Raw genomic sequence first — 20,622 nt, forward strand, 5'->3', positions numbered from 1 at the left:
TTGTCTTTGTTTTTTATTTGCAATTTGAAATAAAAATGAAAACAGCTCTTAAAATTCTTTCATTACTATTCTTATTCCTAAGTATGTCTAGATTTCAGTCACGCATCATTTTGTGTATGGACAAGTTTTAACAGCTGTAATTGACATTTGGAAGTTTTAAATGAGAGAAAATTGCAGTTTGTATATTTTACTGATCCTCTAACAACTTTCATGTGATTTGACCTGATTTTTATTTAAATAGACGAGATATTTTGTCTGTTTTTAGCAAAACATCTGTTGCACTTTTCTGCTATTTTTCTAGTACAGCATTAAATGCTAAATAATATGTAAACAAACATCATCCCACTGACATCACTTACACACTCACACACACTCACACACACTTATCCTGCACACACATCTGCCATTGTGACTCATTTCGGTTCACGGCAATGTAGTTAAAAGTGAATTATCCCTTTGCTGTTCACAGCTATCTTATAGTTTATGTCCATGTAATGCAGCTAGGCTCTCTAAAACTTACAAAATAATTCCCAAAATCACAAATTTACAATCAGCCAATCACATGGCAGCAACTCAATGCATTTAGGCTTACTGATGTGGTCAAGACAACTTGCTGAAGTTCAAACTGTACATCAGAAAAGAGAAGAAAAGGGATTTAAGTGACTTTGAATGTGGCATGGTTGTTGGTGTCAGACAGGCTGGTATGAATATTTCACAAACTGCTGATCTACTGGGATTTTCACACACAACCATCTCTAGGGTTTACAGAGAATAATCCGAAAAAGAGAAAATATCCAGTATGCAGCAGCTGTCTGGATGTTTATACCTTGTTGATGTCAGAGATCCGAGGAGAATGGGCAAACTGGTTAGAAATTATTGAAAGGCAACAGCAATTCAAAGATCAGCTTGTTCAACCAAGGTTTGCAGAATATCTCCTCTGAATGCAAAACATGTCAAACCTAGAAGCAAACAGACCACACTAGGCTCCACTCCTTTCACCTAAGAACAGGAAACTGGGGCTACAATCCACTCAGACTTACTCAAATTGGACAAGAGAAAATTAGAAAAATGTTATCTAGTCTAATGAGTCTCGATTTCAGCTGCAACATTCAGATGGTAGGACGGCTGGTGATAGTGCTGTAATGGTGTGGGGGATATTTTTTTTGGCACATTTTAGATCTTTGGATTGACACAGTATAAAAGCCACAGCCTACCTGAATATTGTTACTGACCATGTCCACAGTGTACCATCCTCTGATGACTACTTCCAGCAGAGAAATGCACCATGTCCCAAAGTTCAAATCATCTCAAACTGGTTTCTTGAACATGACAGTGAGTTTAATGTACTCCAGCGGACTCCACAGTCACCAGCTCTCAGTCCAATAGATAGCTTTGGGATGTGGTGGAACGGGAGATTCTCATCATGCAATAGACAAATCTGCAGCAACTGTGTTACGCTATCACGTCAATATGGAGCAGAATCTTTGAGGAATGTTTCCACCACGTTGTTAAGTCCAAGTCACCAAGAATTTAAGCAGTTCTGAAGGCAAACATGGGTCCAACCAGGTAGCAAGGTGTACTTAATAAAGTGACCAGTAAGCGTACATGCACAAACAAATAGCACATAGATATTGGCAAGTATGAGAAATATTTTGAATTGTTGCAGGAAAACTCTTTAAACACAGTAATCAGTAAACAGTAATTTAATCATTTTTATCTATATGTCTCATTAACTGAAATATACCATGAAGAGATTTTCTCACAGAACCTTGTCTGTTTTGACATATTTACTTCTGAAAGTTAAAAAGTATTATGTTTCAAAATGAGCATTTTTGGTTCAACATTTAATTTTCTGTCAATTTCATTTATTGTGCCAATGGTTTTACCCTTATTTATATATTTTTTTGCAAATGTGAATGCAAATTTTCAAGCCACACAAGCAGGACATGCAAAATTGTCCTTTTTAAATTAAATATTCAAACAGTAAAAATAGACTTCTTTTTTTTTTTTTTTTTTTTTTTTGGTGGGGGGTGATTGATTTTTTTCTCTCAAAAATCAAACGCAGCTATTATATGTGATACCGTGTATAGCAATAAACTGAGTTAAAGACAATAGTTGCTTATTTTTTTTACATAAACTGATATATAGCTACTGTTAGTTTAAAATGAAAAAAAAGTATTTTAAATCGATCTCAGAGACCTTAGATGCTGAATGTCAAATTCCTGTTCATTGAGACTGGTACTCGGTAGCCTGGTTATTTTATTAACCTGTTGATGAGATGAAGCGTGTAAAGAATTAAAAAATTTCTTTTTTTACTGTTAAAAGAAATAATTCGACTTCATGTTTAATTTAACCTCTTATATTCAAACAATTTATTGTGTGACTCGGAGAGTTAATCACTCTTATGAGAAACGCTCTACTTTTTGTTTTTTTTTTTCATCTGCTTGGTGAGCGCGTCCATTCATCAGCGGGGGTGGAGCACATCTCTATTTTATTAACAGTGTCACGCAGCTTGATAACGACGCTTTATCGAGTGAAAATTTGACGTTTTCTTTTTAATACGGTCACGTCTCCTAATTTTAGCTGACTCACAGAGCACATTAGACTGTTGAACGGACTACTTTTGGTTGCTGGTGCTCATCCAGACCCCTCCGCTCAGCTGCGGTGGGAGCGGCTGGAATAACCTTGATGTGAGCCAGTAGATCGGCCGGAGAGAAGAGCGAGAGGCTGAACCGTGAAGCGGCGGAAGATCAGCGACTGCTGGCGTGAACATGGCGGAGACCGTACGCTCGCTCTTCGAATACCGAGACCTACATAGCGACATAGAAGGTGTCAAACAGGCGCCGCCAACACGGGGGTGAGTCCGTTGCCCATGACATGCATAACTGTAAAAAAAATGTTTCACGATACTGTTTTTCTTCCCAACGGTAGACTCGGGTGGGTGTGTGCGCGCGCCTGTTAGGGTGTTTTTGATGGAACTAAAGTTATTGTGATGCGCTTTTTGTCCAGTTTGTCTCAAAGCAAACATCGGACTGACTGAAAATATGAGAGAAACTTGCTTGTTTGCTTCGCACTAGCTTGCTTTTAAACGTTAATTCCACCTTACAGTGCGGACCCAAAGAGATGTGTGCGCGCGTGCGCAAGTTTGCGTCTGTTTTGTCTGACACTGAATTCACCTATTTAACAGCCAGTGTTTTGTTGAGTGACAGGATGGCTAAAAAAGAAAAAATAATAACAAATGGACGCAATTTCACCAATGTGACATGACGTGTACTTCACAACTATTAGTTTTCTCAGGTAAACCCTCAAATCTGCAATAATAAGATTTTGTGAGTTTAACTGCCAACAATCAAAGTTTTCAAGAACGCCATGCAAATGTTCACTCCCCCAAAGATGGGAAAATGTTGGAATTAACATACTGTCAAAACTACTCTATGTGCGTGTCTGTAAGTGCGCCCTTGTGCCTCTATGAAGTGCGTGTACTCACGTTTGTGATTGTGTGAGTGCTAGAGAAAGATACACACATACACACACCTCCCTCTCTCTCTCTCTCTCTCTCTCTCTCTCACACACACACACACACACACACACACACACACACACACACGCTCACTCTCTCACACACACATAGAGAGAGGGAAGAGAGCGTGAGAGAAAGGAGCAGTTCTGTGTGTGTATGTGTTTATGGGGGTGTGTGTGAGTGTGTATACTAGAGCAGAGGAAGGAGGAGGGAGTGCGTATGTGTGTGTGTGTGTGTGTGAGGGATGGGAGGGGGAGAGAGTGTGTGCGTGACAAGAGTGTGTGCGAGTGAGACAGAGATGAGGAGAGGGAGGGGGAGCACAGTGTGCAAGGAGTGTGTGACAAAGAGAACAGGAGTGTGTATGTGTTTGTGTGAATGTGTGTGTGTGTGTGTGGTTGAGAGAATGTGTAAGTGTGTGTATGTTGGGAAGACAGGGTGTGTTTGAGAGGAGAGAAAATGTGTTTTTCAAATTGTATGCGTTTGTGTGTGTGTTTACTTTTAATGTATGTTACTGTTTGTGTGTCAGAGAGTTGGAGTGAAATAGGAAAACAACATGGATTGTATTTGTGTTAGTGCAAAAAAAGAGTGAGAAATAAAGGTGTATTTAATGTGTGAAGTAGAAGAGAGTAGAGATTGTGTGAGGCTGTGAAGGACATATGTGTGTGTGTGTGTGTGTGTGTGTGTGAGAAGGAGCATATAAAAAGTGAATGTGTGTAGCTGTCTATGTGCCTATACGTGTGTGTGAGACAGACAGAGATAGAGGGGAAGTGTGTTAGAGGCACAGAGAAGGGGAGGAGAGAGTGTGTGTATTCAGAGAGTGGGGGAGGGAATGTGAGTGTTTGTTTGTGTGCAAGTGTGTGTTACAGGAGGAGAGGGAAATGAAGGGATGTGTGTGAGAGCATGAAGGACTGTGTTTATGTGTAACCAAATGTATGATTGGTCAAGAAAAATAGAGTGTGTGTTGGTTGTTTTAAGGTTGTGTCACTTGTGTGTGTGTATGTCCTAAGAGTAAACTTTGGAGGTGTGAAAGATGGTGCTATAGGAGCAAGGCAGAGAGTGATAGGAAAAAAAGTGTGTCTGTTTTTAAGGAAACTGTGAGGTATGTGTATGTGAAGAACACAGGAGGGGAGGTTTGGTGTGTGTCTGTGTGTGAGTAACAGTGTGTATGCAAGAGCCAGAGAAGATGGAGGGTGTGTGTTGCAGGGAGTGAGCGCATAGTGTGCATGTGTTTAAGAGAGAGTGGGAGAGAGGAAAAGAGGAGAGGGTGTGTGACAGAGGGTGAGGATGTGTGTGTGTGTGTGTGTGTGTGTGCGCACACACACACACGCAATCGCTTGCATGCAAGCAAGCTTGTGAACCAGAAGGGGAGGGTGTGTGTGTCTGTCTGTCTTGGAAAAGAAGGCTTGGTAGCTAGTGCATATGCTGCATGTATGTCTGTTTCTGGGTTTGTGTATTTGTTCTGGAAGGAGAGGTGTGTGTGTGTGTGTGTGTGTGTGTGTGTGTGTGTGTTTGTGAGAGAGAGTGTGAGAGTGTGTTTGTTCTGCAGTCAGTAAGAAAGGGAGGGGTGTGTGTCATGGGGGAGACAAACGCAAGGTTTGTATGTGTGTGTGTGGCTGTTAGACAAGGGCAATGTGTTTGTGTGTGTCATACAGAGGGAAGGAGAGTGTTTATGCATCTACTTTGTTTATGAAAGAGGAAAAGATGGCGTGTGTATGTACGCACGCATGCTCAAAGGAAAAGTATCTTTGTGTGGGTGGTATGGTATATGTGAGAAGGGGGGAGGATGGTGTGTGTTTGTATCTGTTTTATTATTGAGAATTGTGTGTATGTGTCAGAGAGACAACAATCTGCATGAAGGACAGAGTATACGTGAGGCGTATTGAGTGAGTTTGGGTGAGAGTGTATGAGTGTTTGTGTGCAGTCCATATGTTTGTGGACAGGACAGTAGAAACAGTTGCATGACAAGATGCTGCGTGTGTGTCTTTGTGTCTACCAGCACACGCAGTGTTTGTTTGCTTGTGGCTGAGGAGGAATAACTTGTTTGATGGAACATGTGTGTGTGCGTGCCACAGAGTGAAGGAGGGAATATATTGTGGTAGACATGCATGAGTATGAGTCGGTGAAGTGCAGATTCAATGCATGCGTGCTTGGCTTTGTGTGTGTGTGTGTGTGTGTGTGTGTGTGTGTGTGTGTGTGTGTGTGTAAGAGATGGAACATGAGACTGTGGGTTTGGTTATTTGAGAGAGAGAGAGAGAGAGAGTGTGTGTTTGTGCTTGAGTGAGCTTTCCTATGTGTGTGTGTGTGTATGTGTGTGAGCTTTAGAGAAAGGGGGAGGGGTGTGTGCGTGCATGCAAGCTTGGCTAGAGAGAGGATATTTGTGTGTACTGTATGTGTGTGTGTATGTGTCAGTGTGTGTGTTTGCATGCCTGTAAGCCTGAGAGGGAGGGGTGTGTGTGTATGTATGTGTGTGTGTGAGTGAGAGAGAGAGAGAGAGCCTGTTTGCGTGCCTCTGTATGTGTGTGGATGTGTGTGTTTGTGCATGCATGTGGGCCATGGAGGGGGAGAGATGTGTGTATGTGTGTGTAACTGTTTGTGTGTGCACATGTGGAGTCTGTGTGTGTTCTCATGCATATGTGGGTCTAGACTATGCACTTTTTGTTTGTGTGTTTGTGCATGCATGTGGGTTGGTGGGAGGGAGTTGTGTGTATGTGTGTGTTATTTAGAGTGAAGAAGGGAGGGAAAGAATGAGAGAATCGATGGAGGGTGAGACAGAATGAGACGGGAATGGAAGATGATGAGGGGTCAGCACACTGAAGACATGGAAGAGAGACAGATTTGCTCGCCAAGAAATAAACTTCTGAGAAACTCGTTGAACCAAAACTAAATACACACACACAGACAACCAGAAGACTCAAAATAATGAAGCAAGATATAAACAGTTTTTCAGGGGGAAGCTGCTAACCTGTTGGATGGTATGGCTCAGGACTGTGTGTCTAAATGCAGTGCAAGTGTGAGCACTAGTTGCTGCATTTTTATACAGAGGACTGAAATCTTTTGTGTGGGTATTTGAATTAGTGTCAGCTACTCGATATAGTTGTATATCCTTCATCACTGGAATTGTATTCTAATAATAAGAGATGTAATTAGGTGTTACTTTTATTTACTTTGTTGTTCAGTTTTTTTCCCGGATGTTATCTAGGCAGCAGGAATCTAACTGTGGGGTCTTTTTTTTACATCTTTGGATGTGTTTGCTCTGATAAAAATATTTAGTAGAATGACTTCTACTCAGAACTAGGTCTGTCACAGTTATTATATAAACACCTGATCAGCACGATCATTTTGCAGATTTATTTAAAAAATGAAAGCTGAATTCTTTTTTTTTTTTTTTTTTTTTTTTTTTTTTTTTTTTTTTTTTCTTTTACTTTTAAAGATAAAAGAAAAAAATAAAAGTAAAAGAAAATAAAATAAAAAAAAAAAAAATGAAAGCTGAATTCTAAGGGAAGAGTTGTTTAGTGGACTATGAATTGAGGTATTTTGTATGGCTGACTAAGCTATCTGCATTGTTTATATGTGATTATTGCAGTTATTTTTCATATCCTAATGCACTGCACTGGCTCATTTAGAATTCTTTGGTTTATTCATTTCAACCATGCTTCCCAGCACTACTTTAAATACGGATATAAAATAAATTAATTTCACTTTATATATGTTCCAAAATTGTAATCAGAAGATCACTAGTGTGCTTTTATATATGGAGCATATTTGGTTGAGGGATGGTTGTCGCTCAGGTTTTTGTCAATGAACACTACTGTCATGACAGTTGGGTCATTGCATGACCATGTGACTACAGCAGTGTTGTGATAAGTCAAGTACCACAATTGAGTGCACTGTCGGAGTAAGAACATCTTAACTAATTCAAACTTGAAACCATGTCCTAGGTCTTGTTGATTAACATGTTTATTTGTTTTTTCAAAGTCAAGATTTTTATGTTTGGTTGTCTGCAGAGATGTGAGCATAGCTACATGTTCACATTCAGTTAAACACAGACATGTGCAAACAGTCTTGATTGTAGATGGAAGTGGAGTGGGTCAATAGACAGTGTGTCAGGTTGATATCTCTGCTGAATAACCACTCTACTTTTTCCTTGTCCTTTTTCTTTTCTTGCTCAATTTTTTCACTTCACTTTTCTGTCCTAATAATTTTCTTATTTTTCCTTTTTTTAATATTTCACTTTATTGTCTGTATGAAAAAACACAGAGGAACATACCAAAACAGATGGTAATGAACATTTTTAAATACAAAGCACAGTATTCCTATGGCCTTGTTTCACTACAATGTCATGTGAGTAAAACATATACTGATGGAAAACAATACTGAGATCTGTGGTAATCGAACTAGCCCAGATTCGGCAGAGGCAGGATCTGTTTGGCTCTTGTGAGCGTGGCTGTTTTGGACTGGATTTAGTTTGAAGAAGATAATCTGACCTGTGCTGTCGGGGCTCACACAAGTGGCTGCGTTCAAGCTCCCTGTAGTAAGGAGATACAGTGCTCACATATAAACACTAATTAAACTGAACAATCATACTGAGGCTGACATAGTTTTTACTTGGACGTTACTCTTCATATTCATGTTCTATTTAGCTGGATTCTGTCAAACTGTACGCTGATTTGTCTCACTGTAGTTTTTCTGTGTGCCTACTGAACCACAACACTAAGTCAATTGTTAATGTGCCAAAAGGTGATCCAGTGAGCAGGTTAGCGTTACCTATTTAAAAAATATATTAATAGTCATTTTTAATTAGGAAGCCAACATTCTGTAAAAATGGGAGTCAGTTTAGGCAAGGCAGTTTTTTTGTATAGCACGTTTCATGTACAGGACAATTCGAAGTGCTTTTCATAAAACATTAAAAGCATTACAGATATTAAGAAAAAAGACCAGTGAGGTTTTTTTTTTTAGCTGTAATGTAAATAACGAACATCCCAAACTAAAATAAAAAACGTTTTCATACAGCAATACGAACTGCTTCATATGTGTGGCACTGAGAATGTAAATCTGTCAGTTACATAAGTCGGCATTTGGTGTCAGGTTATTTTAGTTTTCTTTACCTTTCAGTAGGTCTCTGACCTGCTCCAGCGCTGTGGTCTCTGCTTTTGTCTGGTGCTTGGACATGAGGATGGGCATGTGCATGCATGTGGATGACAATGTACACCTTTCTGTGATTTATAGAAATGTCAGTATTAAACAATCTCATAGGTGGTTTCAAGTGTTAAGAAATCCACACTCACACTCTCTCTCTCTCTCTCTCTCTCTCTCTCTCTCTCTCTCTCTCTCTCTCTCTCTCTCTCTCTCTCCCTCTCTCTCTCTCTCACACACACACACACACACACACACACACACACACACACACACACACACACACACACACACACACACACACACACACACACAAACCCTCACACACACACACAGTAGAATCACAATTGGCATGAAATAAAAAAAAAAAAAAATCTGTAAGGAAAAACAGTGTATGAAACTATAGATTTCAGTGTTTTCCGTGCCGTTACACTGGTATGGTAGGCCTGTCAAACGGCTGTTCAATCGGTCGTCAACAATTGGCCACCGCACCACCAATCAGCAATCTGCTGTTCATCTTAGACCAAACTGATTTCCTCTGTACAGTTCATGTGAAATCTAAGACCCTGAACTATACTACTCATTTTTTGTATTTGTTATTTCTGTATTTGCATATTTCATGTGTTTATGTGGGAGGGTGTGTTGATTCATTAGGTAGCCATCAGCTTATTGATCACTCCTGACCTGACTGATGTGAAGTTTGGCCAGTAGGCCAGTTGATTAAATGATAATTGTATGTTTTGTTTTGTTTTTTTTCTTTTGTGTGTGTCTATGCATGTGTGCATTTTCTGCAGGCGTGGCTGTGGAAGGAAAAGAAAAGGGACACCCGTGAAAGTCTTTGTCACACACACGGAGGAAGAGAGCATGCCTGAACACAGCTTCAGCCCAGGTGTGTGTGTGTGTGTCCGTTTGTGTGTGTGTGTTCGTGTGGTAGGGGGGTTAAATCCACATGTCATATTCTTGCAGCCAACAGCTGTGATTGTGTGTGTATTTATTTGTGAGTGGTGTGTGTGTGCATGTGCATCTGTTTGTGTAACTGTAATTGGTGTGGGGGTGGACCGTGTGTAAGTGAGTGACCTACTTTTGTGCATGTGTCTGAATGTGTGTGCCTGGCAACCTACGTGTTGCTATGTGCACCTCTTTGAGTGTGTGTGTACTCTAGGAGATGGGGTTATAACCCTTGTGTGTGTGTGTGTTTGTGCGTGCATGTTACAGTGTGTCTGTTCCTACTTTGTAATCCTTTTATACTGACTGTTGCTGTGCTTTCAGGTGATCGGAAGGACGCAGGAGAAAATAAACGGCCTGTACCGGACGGACCTTCCTACAGCACCGAACCTGCTCCTCTCAGCTGGTAAGTGTAAATAATGCCCTTCTGTTAGTTACTATGAGATTTATCTTATGTCACTTTGTTTTTTAAAGTAATAAACATGTTCAGATCTTAACTTAGGGCACATTCACACCAGCCCTTTTGATTTAAATCCTAGTCTGCTTGCTTGGAAAGTTTGCTTTGTTTAGGGAATTGTGATTGTGCAAATTAACTCTTGATTCGGATCAAAGAAGCTGACGCTAGTCCATTTAAAAATACGGGTCTGTTGACTTCAAGGGAACTAAATACAGGAAGCGAACAAAGCAACAAGGATTGTGGGTTCAACGCAAGGCATTACGTGTGGGATGATAGATGGCTCTGGCTAGGAGAAATGGCCTGTGGTAAGATGTGGAATAAGGCGGTAAAAGTTCTGATAAAATTCTGATCAAACCAAGACCACTAGGATCTGATGCAGCTCCATATTTTGCTGATATGTGGTGGAAAAAGATGTTATTCTGCATTAACCAAGTGATCACTCAGTTTTTTTTTGTGTGTCCTGTCTTCTCCGTCAGTAATTCTTGCGGTGCCACCTCCACCAAGGAGTGGAATATGTTATTTCGAAGGTCTGACTTTTTTTGAGTAGTGCAGTATGAACGCAAACTCGAGCCAGAAGAATGTTGCAACTCCAAACTGAACCCCTACTTGTTCCGAGTCTAGTGGACTATCCTGGGGTGATTGCACCTTTAGTCTGAGAGTAGCCCTTCTGAATCCCAGTCCTTAGGTCCTACCAACCCAGTAGGTTTTAATGTACATAAACACACCAACTTAAAGCTAAGATGTGACAATAATTTAGTTGACTTGCCAGAACGATGGAAAATCATCAGTACTCTGTGGTCTAGGAGTGAAAATCACTGCCCTGATGCAACGGCTCAAGTTTGTATGTTTGAATTTTTATGTATAGAGGACAATACAATTAAAATGTCATTACTACTGTATACATACCTTGATTGAAATATCCCTTTAGGAGCATTTTGTGACATTTTACATTTTAAATGACCAAATGTTCTAGTTGCTAGAACAAATCTGGAGCCAAGAGCAAGAATAAAGCTTTACTTTGTCTAGGTTAGGTGAGAATATAACACAACTGAAAGACACTGAAGCTGCATTTAATGATTTATTTCAGCATAGTTAAATACATTTTTTTGAGTAACTGCCCACTTATTAAGTCAATATACTAATTTTATTTTTTTTATTTAAAATGTCTTTAAGTTTTTTAATTTTTTTTATTTAAACAATTATAGTAAAACTAGACTTTCTATTTATAGCGATGGCAAAGAGAAAAATATTTAATTCTCGGTTTTGATTAGCTGAATCTCATGAGGGCTTGGTTTAATTTTCTTGATGTAATATGGCTGAATCCTTCTGTGAACAAACTCATCCTTCCAGCATAAGAGACAAAAGGGTAAAAACACAGCTTATGTTTTAGTCCACAAGAGTATCACTGATGTGTTTTATGGTAAAAGTAGTGAATTCCTTTCTTCCTTCTGTTCCTCACTTCCTTCATTTCTCTGTAGTTCATCACAGCACTGTCAGGATAAAGTCTCTGTTGGATCCAAGGTCAGCTCCTGCTCCGCCTCCACACCAGCTCCAGCTGCCTCCTCGGCCCCAACCCCAACACCTGTACCTGCTCCTGCCCCGGCCACCACAGCTTCAGCTCAGGCCCTCTCTATGACTCCTGCATCCACAGCTCCAGCTGCTCCTACAGCCTCCGCTCCAGCTCCAACAGCCAGCTCCTGCCCTCCTTCCCCGAACTGCCGTATACGAGAAGTCCACTGTGGCAGCCAAGTGCGATTGGTTGTTATTGCTATTCGAGACATCACCAAGGGGGAGGAGATCACCGTCGACTATAGCCTGACAGAGTGGGGGGAAAATCTGGTGAGTGCTATAAAAGACAGAAGCATACAGTAAACTTAGTTATCAGAACCTTTGACCAGTCTCCAGCTTTCTCAGCCACAATGCTTTATATTGTTTATTAATTTATATATATATATATATATATATATAGTCAAATAATCTATTTGTTGCTCTGATTTGGTCAGAGCAATAAACAGTTGTTATAGGAGCATTCTCTCCACTTCATTTTCAAGCTCCCAGCTGATAGAAGGAAGACATATCTAAACTTAAATGATATTTTAAAAAAGTTGCCATATTGACTTGAACGCTAGAAGTGCTCATGCAAACAAAAGCATGAACACGATAGGTCCGAGGTAAACACGATGGCGGATCGTTTCCTCCCCGTTGCACAGTGACAGACACTAGTACCTTAACAGTTGTCAACAAATTTAAAGCATTTTGGGGATTAATGTCCTAGAAATACAATGTGACTGGTAGATTGACCTTTTCACCTTTACAAAGTCCAAGTGCTGTGTTATCCCCCTTGCAGTGACCTCCAGTATTGAGCATTTTTGCCACGTCGTGCTTCCGTCGTTTGCAGAAAGTATATACACAAACGTAGCCGAACATTGACGAGTATGCTTGCATTCACAGCAAGTATATCCCAGCCCTAAAAGATCCTAGTTCCTGGAAAAGGTTCCTGCAGTTGAAATGCAACTTTACATGGTCCTCATAAGTATAGAAATACAGTAAATACCTCATGGCTTCAGATAAACGAACATATGTGTATTCACACGCTGCTGATAAGCTTCACTCACTGTCTGTCACACACATACATTCTCATTACCCACTGCACACAGTCATTCTACATGCACAAGCTAAGCAAGGTATGGGGTTACCATGGTGATGGCAGAGCTCCAGCTCTCTTTCTACCTATAGTGCTTTAGCAACAGTAACCATGGTTATTACATGACATCTGTTCCTTTTAATGGATCCCATTAGATTGGATCAATTTACTCAGTAAAACGATGATACCAGAATCCATTTTAGAAAATTGAATTGTTAAAATTAAGAAACTAACATCAGGGAGCCAAGACTGCTTACAATCCCTTCAAATTAAGTATTATTCTGTGATTAGAAAGAAAAAAAAATGCTTTTACTGTAGGTGTCTGTGTCTGATAGATCGCTAGTCTCATCTTAATTTCTAATACAAAGTTGTTTGAAAGCATCTCTCTGTTTAAATCTTTTGTTTAGCTTCTTTAATGGCAGATGTGTAGCTCTAACCAGCCTCTTTTAAGCTATACAGGGGTGTCCTCATTTTCTCTGAGTGACAGTTGGGCTTGACTGTGACAGCATACATTAATGATCATGTGCCTGCTGCTTTAATGTAAGTTCTGTGTGTTCCACAGGGTTTCCGGACCACTGTGTCTCCTGCACAACACGAGTGTAACTCTGACACTGAGAATAACAACAACATCAAAAAGGTAACTTAAAAATGACAACCATGTCAAATAACCACACTGTCAAACAAATTAGCAAGTATCAAGTTATCCCTATCACTTTATCTGCTATGAAGTTTTATTGTTATGAGGGGATCCTGTATGCCATGTGCCTCTGGATCAGGAAGTAAGATCAGTAATTCCTGCTATTTATTTAATTTATTTAATATAAAAAATGCGTTAGCCCAAGCACAACCAGACTTACAAAAGAGTTATGAACATGTTAGACTGTTTAAAATCAAATAGATTTAGCTTTTCGAAGCAGAATTAACACACCAAAATAACATGGTTGGGGTCGGATTCCTTCTGCATGCATATATATGCTCAACCTGATTCAAGCTGGTAGCTTCTGTCCTGCACTCTGCAAAAGAAGAAGAAGATTACACCAAATAACAACCACAAGGGATATTATGCATCTTTTTAAAGAAACAATAAGTTGCAAATAGATAATAAAATACAGCTGAATTCCCTGTAAAACTGATCACATTCACATATTTTTAAGTTCTTATCTAAATGAAACTGTGACTGAAAAGCATCACATTAAGACTATGTGGAAGTTTGCGGTCACTTAGAACATAGCCAGACTGTCAATAAAAATAAAAAAGAAAGTTGATCTTCCTCAGAGGAAGTTAGGAGCAGCAGAACGTCTTGACTGTTTTTTACACAGTCCAGTGACGGTGTGTTGGACTTACTTAGGTGAATGTACTGATTTCCCTCCCATGCAGATATGATGGGACAGAGGAGAGTAGTCAAACTAACTAGCCAAGTTAAGTTGTAACCATAGCTTGACAATTTCAATCTCTCAAAAACTTACTGAATGTTACATACTTCCTAAATCACAGATGATTATAGTAGAAAATTCGACAATCTCAATCATGAAGTCAAGCATGAAAAACACGTTTATTATAACAAACTTTTTTCAGGGATTAACTATGACAGGCAAGGTGTCTGTTATTGCTGGAGTAGCTAATTGACAACAACAACTAAAGATTTTAGTGTTCTGAGAAATGAACAGTCTATAGTTGAATTATAAATGTAGTCTATAGTTTAGTCCAATTACTTTTTAAATTCTTTGTGACGTTTGATAGAATTTAACAGCTGTACAATAAATTCATGGATTGCATCTGATACTTTTTTCCTAAGTATTATTACCTAATTTCTAAGCAGTAAAAACATTACTTTTTATAGCCAGCTGTCATATTTGATAACTTTTCCCACTGAGTAATCTTAATTTTTAATAATATACTCATTGTGTGGGAGGGGAAAGCCATGACCTGTAAGATAAGTAAGATCCAGCTTAAAGAGATTGAAACAGTCAACTAGTTGAGGCAAAAAAGCCCACACATATAAAACCAATGATAAAAAAGGTTTGCTTACAAAGTAAAAAAAAAAAAAAAAAGAACTTTAGTTTGAGAGTAAAACGTTCAAAGAGACTATGAAAGTAGAAGTTTCAGTCACAACACAGCAGAGTTGTTTCCCCAAAAATGTGTCCAGCCGTGAATTCAACACAAACCTCCACACGTTTGTATATTTTTATCATTTTATTATTACTATAAAAGATGTCTTTCCCTTCCAGGAGGATGAGCCTCTCTCTCTGACAGCCCAGCAGCAGCGGCATCAACAGCAGCAACAGGAATATGTCACCCCCTCTTGGTCCCTCTCCCCATCCTCCTCCCCCATCTCCCACTCTGACGCTAGTGACTCAGACGCTGCAGATGAGGACAACTGCAGCCCACGCGGCCGTGCACTTCGACGGAGGAAGAAACGTCGCACCACTCCATCCAAGAAAAAGATCCCCAATCGGACCCCAACTGGGCGTTCCCCACCAGTGTCTCCCACCAGCGTTCCTCTCAACCGTCCACTTCCTTCATCCCATTCTCCAGTGCAACCCTCTCCCCCTTACTCGTCTTCCTCCTCTTCCTCTTCTGCTAAGCCTGTCTTCAAACATCCAGCTCCGCTCAGTTCTGGCCCCACAGGAAACACCACCACAAATGCCCCGAGAGGCAGGGTTTCCATTGACTCCATGCGCCAAACCTGTGAACACTGCGGACGCCACTTTCGCTCCTTGGGCCGCCACTTAGATAAACACCACGCCCACCAGCCTGATGTGTGCTCTGCCTTAGTTGAGCGCTACACCCAAATGCCCCATCTGCATGCACAGAGCCCGAACTCCGCTATAGCCTTCACACACACTGAGCAACCCTCCAAGTTTTCCCATGCCCGAGGACAAAGTCGCTGCTCAGACCCTGCACAGAGTGGGGTCCAGGACCTATCCATGTCTCCACCCACTCTCACAGCGGCCAGCCAGTCCCCTACCTCTTCTGGAAGGAACTCTACCCCACCTGTGCTGACTCCTCCCCGAGGACAAAATGCAGTGCCGGTGTCTGTCTTAAAGAGGAGCCCACCCCCTTTGGCTGTGACGCAGTCCAGGAAGGGAGCAGTAAGGAAACTCAAGAAAGGAAGACAAATGGAGGAAGAGGAGGATGAAGATGAAGATGTGGAAGTTGTTGTGGTAAAGAGGTCCAAAGAGGAGGACACAGAGCCGATGAGCCCTCAGTCCTTCAGTATCAAATCATCCAAAGAGATTGAGCCACCTAAGAAGGAAGAGGAAGAAGAGGATGAGGAAGAAGAGGATGATGAGGAAAATGGAGTGATGGAAGTTGAAGATGACAGTGGGACAGAGGAAAAAGAGAAGGAGTTGCTCAGGTAACTTCTGACAAAGCATTACCCTGCAGTGGCCTCCTCAGTTGTCTAGATAATGTGAAGTAATAGTTTTCAAACTTTCAAACTATTTATAAAAGGCAGCACAGTGCTTTACATGATAAAAAGCAATTCATGCATATAAAAATAATACAAGCCTTTACACACATCAAAATGGATAACATAGCAGTTAAAAAAAACATATATATTGTTTTTATATTTATCTTAATGTGCTACCCAGATTTAAAAAATATCATAAAGTAAATAGCCCTTGATAAACAGTATAACCAGTGTCTGAATGTCAAAATATGGTGGCTTTTATAGACTGATGAAGCCATTATTTTCAAGCATCTCATAGCTGAAAATGGATTTAAAGCAGCAGTGTGTGACAAAATCAAAGGTTAATGAACAAATTATTAAAAACTGTTGTTTCTATTGGTAACTAATCAATTTACTAAGATAACTTGTAATGTTTTTATTCTCTTAGAGTGAGCCTTTTGCACATACTTGTCATTGGTCATCATACATGGAAGATCAGCTGCCTGTAACTTACTTAATCTTCACTCAGTTACCCATCGACTTCCTTTCACTACAAAAATGCAACTCATAATTAGTTTTTTTTTTTTTAATTTAATCAAGTACAGAAATAAATGTGTTTACAGTGCATGGTTCAGAGATGGAGAGATAAATGTATTTGATAATATTATTTATAGATAATAATTGCCAGTACAGTTGGTACACTTATTTTGCATGATAATGTAAACTTCTGAAGTTAGAAATGTAACCTTAATGTCTCTTTCTTTTGTTTTTTTTTTTTCAATAGTTCAGGGCGACACCACATGTTGCCCCTCCTCTCGTCCCTGTCCTCTCTGGTTCTTTACCTCCGGCGGCTTCAGCACTCAGCCTTCTTGTCCCTTTCTCGGCAGCTGCAATCTGCAGAGGCCTGGCGCCTCCTCTGCCACTCCAGTCTGGCTCTTCTCATCCTGTATAACCGGCGACGTGAGTGTGAGGTCTCCAAGCTGTCCATTGCTGAATATCGTGCACGTGTGACTCCTCAGTGTCCTGTTCCTGTCCCACCTGGTGCTCCTCCAGCTCTCACACCATTGGAGGCTTCCCTTTCCCCTTTTGAGCGACTAGTACTTCCTCATCTACCTAGAGTCGGGGTCCAGGGTAAGCGTGGACGCGTCCAGCCCCTCATCCTCCCACCTCACTGTGAGCCCTGCCTGGAGCTTCTCTTACAGACACGACAGGACGTAGGGGTTGACCCTGCAAACCCATATGTTTTTGCCCGGCCCTACCACTCACCTGCCACACCCCTGCGTGGTACTGATCTCCTTCGCAGCCTGGCTCGTTCCAGTGGGACCCGCAATCCCCGTGCCCTGACCCAAACCAGGGTTCGCCGGCAGGTAGCAATCTTAACCCAGCTGTTACTTCTAGGAGAAGGGGAGGATCCCAGGCAGCCAGGAGGCAGTGCTGTGGAGAGGTTGGAGCACTTCCTTGAAAGAGAGTACCATGTGACGCAGAACTGTGCTGGAATTGGCCAAGACCCAGGCCTGATGGGCAGAGTGGGCCGAGTGGTACTGTGTGGAGAGAGAGATGGAGTGCTGTTCAGAGGAATGAGCCTGAACCACATTTGTCTGGAGCTGGACGGTAAGAGATAGATAGATAGATAGATAGATAGATAGATAGATAGATAGATAGATAGATAGATACTTTATTGATCCTTAAGAAAATTTGACTCACATAAAAAGCAATCAACATAAATAAGAAAAAAATTGAAATATAGTGATGTTATGTAAGTGCGAACATAAATAAGTAAACAGTGAAAATATACAAGGCAGGTTGAAAGTGACAGCAACAAGTGCCTTGTGTCAAGCTAAAGTGGTCTATAGGGGGCAGTCTTTTATTCCATCCACCACTCTCTTTGCCCCCATCCCACCATCCTTCTCCAGTGTGCTGTTAAACAGTCTGATGGCTCTGGGTAGGAAGGATTTCCCGAGTATATCCATAGAGCAGCTCAGTGACAGCAGTCTGCTGAGAGCCAGCATTTCTGATCAGTCTATCCAGTCTGTTAGTGTTGTCTTGTTCCGCTATAAAGTTAAGTATTATGCAAGCTCTGCTCTTTCTTTTCTTAACTCCAAACTGTTCTGTTCTTCCCCGTCTCCAGTAATGTCAGGAAACTCGGCAGACTCGTACTCCGAAGGCGAGTCTGAAGGGGAGCATGTCAAGGAGAAGTCCGAGACAGCCACCCCTGCCCCTGCTCTGAGCCCTCCACCTACCTTACTGTACGTCAGGAAGGGCAAGAACAACGGACGGGTAGGAAGGCCCAAGAAGCTCAAGAACATCCAGCCTCCTCCTCCGCCTCCTCCGCCTCCACCCCCACCTTCAAACCGTAGGAGAGGCTCAGGTTGGTACATTTTTGTCAGTTTTGTATCTTTTTTATTTATGTGTTATGGTACCGTTAATTTGGAAAAGCACCATTAGAGGTTTAATTATGATTAAGCTGATTGAAAAAAGTTCTGAAAAAAATGGTTAACCCCAAGCAACACTGATCTCTCCTGTGCTGTAGGAAAGCGAGGCGTCCTGAAGCGTCCCTGGTCAGAGGCGGAGCGTGCGGCAGTGGAGGAGCACCTGACCCAGAACATTAATGAGCTTCGAGTCCCTGCTAAGGCTGACTGTGAGCGCTGCCTGCAGCAGTGCCCCCTGCTGGTCAACAACCACCGCGACTGGCGTGCCATCAAGTTTTACTGCCACAATCGTATTCAACTGCTAAAGAAAAATCAGCGACGTGAAAGCGAGCCCCAGCCCCTCACTGTTTGCTGAGGAAGAGAACGGGGATCATTCATGTGTAGTTCAAAGCAGCTGATCAGAGCAGAATCTCAAATGGTACCAGGAAATGCACTTGTTTTCAGAGTCCTAAATTTCACCCTGCCAGTGTTCTACTTTGACACATGATTGCATTACATTTTGAGCCCATAGAAAACAGAAATTTAGTTTTTTTTTTGTTTGTTTGTTTGTTTTTTTTTTGTTTTTTTTTATTTTGCTGCTCTTTTGTTAAGGTCTTAAAAGTCCTCCTCGAGCAGGCGTGGTGCCTGGTTTTGACAGTTAAAGTGCATGTCTGGTCAGATGAGGTGCACATGAAGGGTGCTGTTTGAGAGATGCCCTGAGAAACTTCAGAGACCATGACACTGGCCTCAGCCTGTGTTGTTCTTGTATATGGACATTTTTTTTTCCTTCCAAAACAAATACAGATGTTAACAAGGGGTGCAGCTGTTCCCTAGAGTGTTGATGTGAGCGTTGTGAAGTAGCATTTGTGTTTTATGCACTAGGAAATGTTGAATAGGACAAGTGGCCTGTGCTTGGGCCATACTTTCCTTCATAGCAGCTTTACATTTAGAGTAGGCCTAACTACAGCTAACCAAGATGTTTCCTCAAATAAGCTAGTTTTCCTTTTCATACAGCTGGCTGTGCAATTCTGACTATAGTTTCATGTTTTTTGGACCTTCATTTACAAAAGGTACTACATGATTAATGAGTTAACAATTTGTTTTATCTTTTTTTTCCAAGTGAAATGACAGTGGAGATACATTTCTGGAGCTGTGGATTTCATTGAGGAGACAATTAAACGGCCTCAGAATGTTTTGAAGTTACTCTGTGAAGTTACCTAAGATGTTGAGTTAAATCACAAAGTTCAGAAACATAGAAACTGCTGTGAAATCTGTTTTCTGTTGTCTGCTTTTCAAGGTGTTTGCAGTTACATCACCGCCCTGAGCAACAATATGTTTATGTCTCTTCTTTTTTGTGTTGCTTCCTGTTGCACAGTTGTTATTCAGAGTAACAAGGCCAATAAGCTGGATATCACTTTATGCTTGGAGAAGAGATTTCCTTTGATTGTGTTAAAGGGTTACTTAAGAAATGGGCATTTATTGGAGAAGAAATTGTTCTGTGGTGCTTCTTTTGTTGCTTTGTCTGTGTTGTCTTTCAAGATGGCTAGAGCTCCTCCTGTCCTGTCCCATCCACACTACACTGCTCGCGGCTCGACCAGATTTTTGGTTTCGCTTCAGTGTTGCTCAAAATCTGCATCTGTCGGACTAAAACTTCCATGAAACCTCAAAACAGATACTTGAAGTTATTTAAACCTTTTTTGCAGAATCTTTATCTTCTTTCTTGCTCTGGCCTGGCCAGTTACTGTATATAACATATATATTATGATGCTCACTGGTTGTTTGTGCTAGACATGTAGCTTTCTCCATTTCTTATTATTGCTATATGTACATAAGCCTGTTATGTAATTATTCCTCAGAGATACAAAGGAAAAAAACACAATGTATGACATGCCTTGGTTATTGTGTTACGTTTTTTCTTTTTTTTTTATAGATCTTATAAAAACTTAAATATGATTTTGTTTTGTGCTGTGGTTATTTATTCTAATAGAAAAAAGACTTTTTCTAGTGATTTTTGTTTATTTCTAATTTCTTTTAAATCTAATCCTTTATATATGTTTATATATATATATATATATATATATATATATATATATATATATATATACATGAATGAGAATTTGACAA

General features: G+C 40.7%; 1 protein-coding gene across 1 annotated transcript; it reads left to right on the forward strand.

Annotated features, from left to right (window-relative positions):
* Positions 1-2,549: 2,549 nt before the first annotated feature.
* Positions 2,550-19,049, forward strand: si:dkey-117m1.4 (serine/arginine repetitive matrix protein 1). The gene is made up of 9 exons (XM_041983495.1): positions 2,550-2,857; positions 9,448-9,542; positions 9,923-10,004; positions 11,534-11,894; positions 13,262-13,336; positions 14,928-16,057; positions 16,875-17,701; positions 18,219-18,458; positions 18,621-19,049. The coding sequence occupies exons 1-9, from the start codon at positions 2,772-2,774 to the stop codon at positions 18,872-18,874; spliced, it is 3,150 nt and encodes a 1,049-aa protein (XP_041839429.1). The 5' UTR covers positions 2,550-2,771; the 3' UTR covers positions 18,875-19,049.
* The last annotated feature ends 1,573 nt before the right edge of the window (positions 19,050-20,622 follow it).

This window comes from Melanotaenia boesemani, chromosome 4 (assembly GCF_017639745.1).
Source record: "Melanotaenia boesemani isolate fMelBoe1 chromosome 4, fMelBoe1.pri, whole genome shotgun sequence".
NCBI lineage: Eukaryota > Metazoa > Chordata > Actinopteri > Atheriniformes > Melanotaeniidae > Melanotaenia > Melanotaenia boesemani.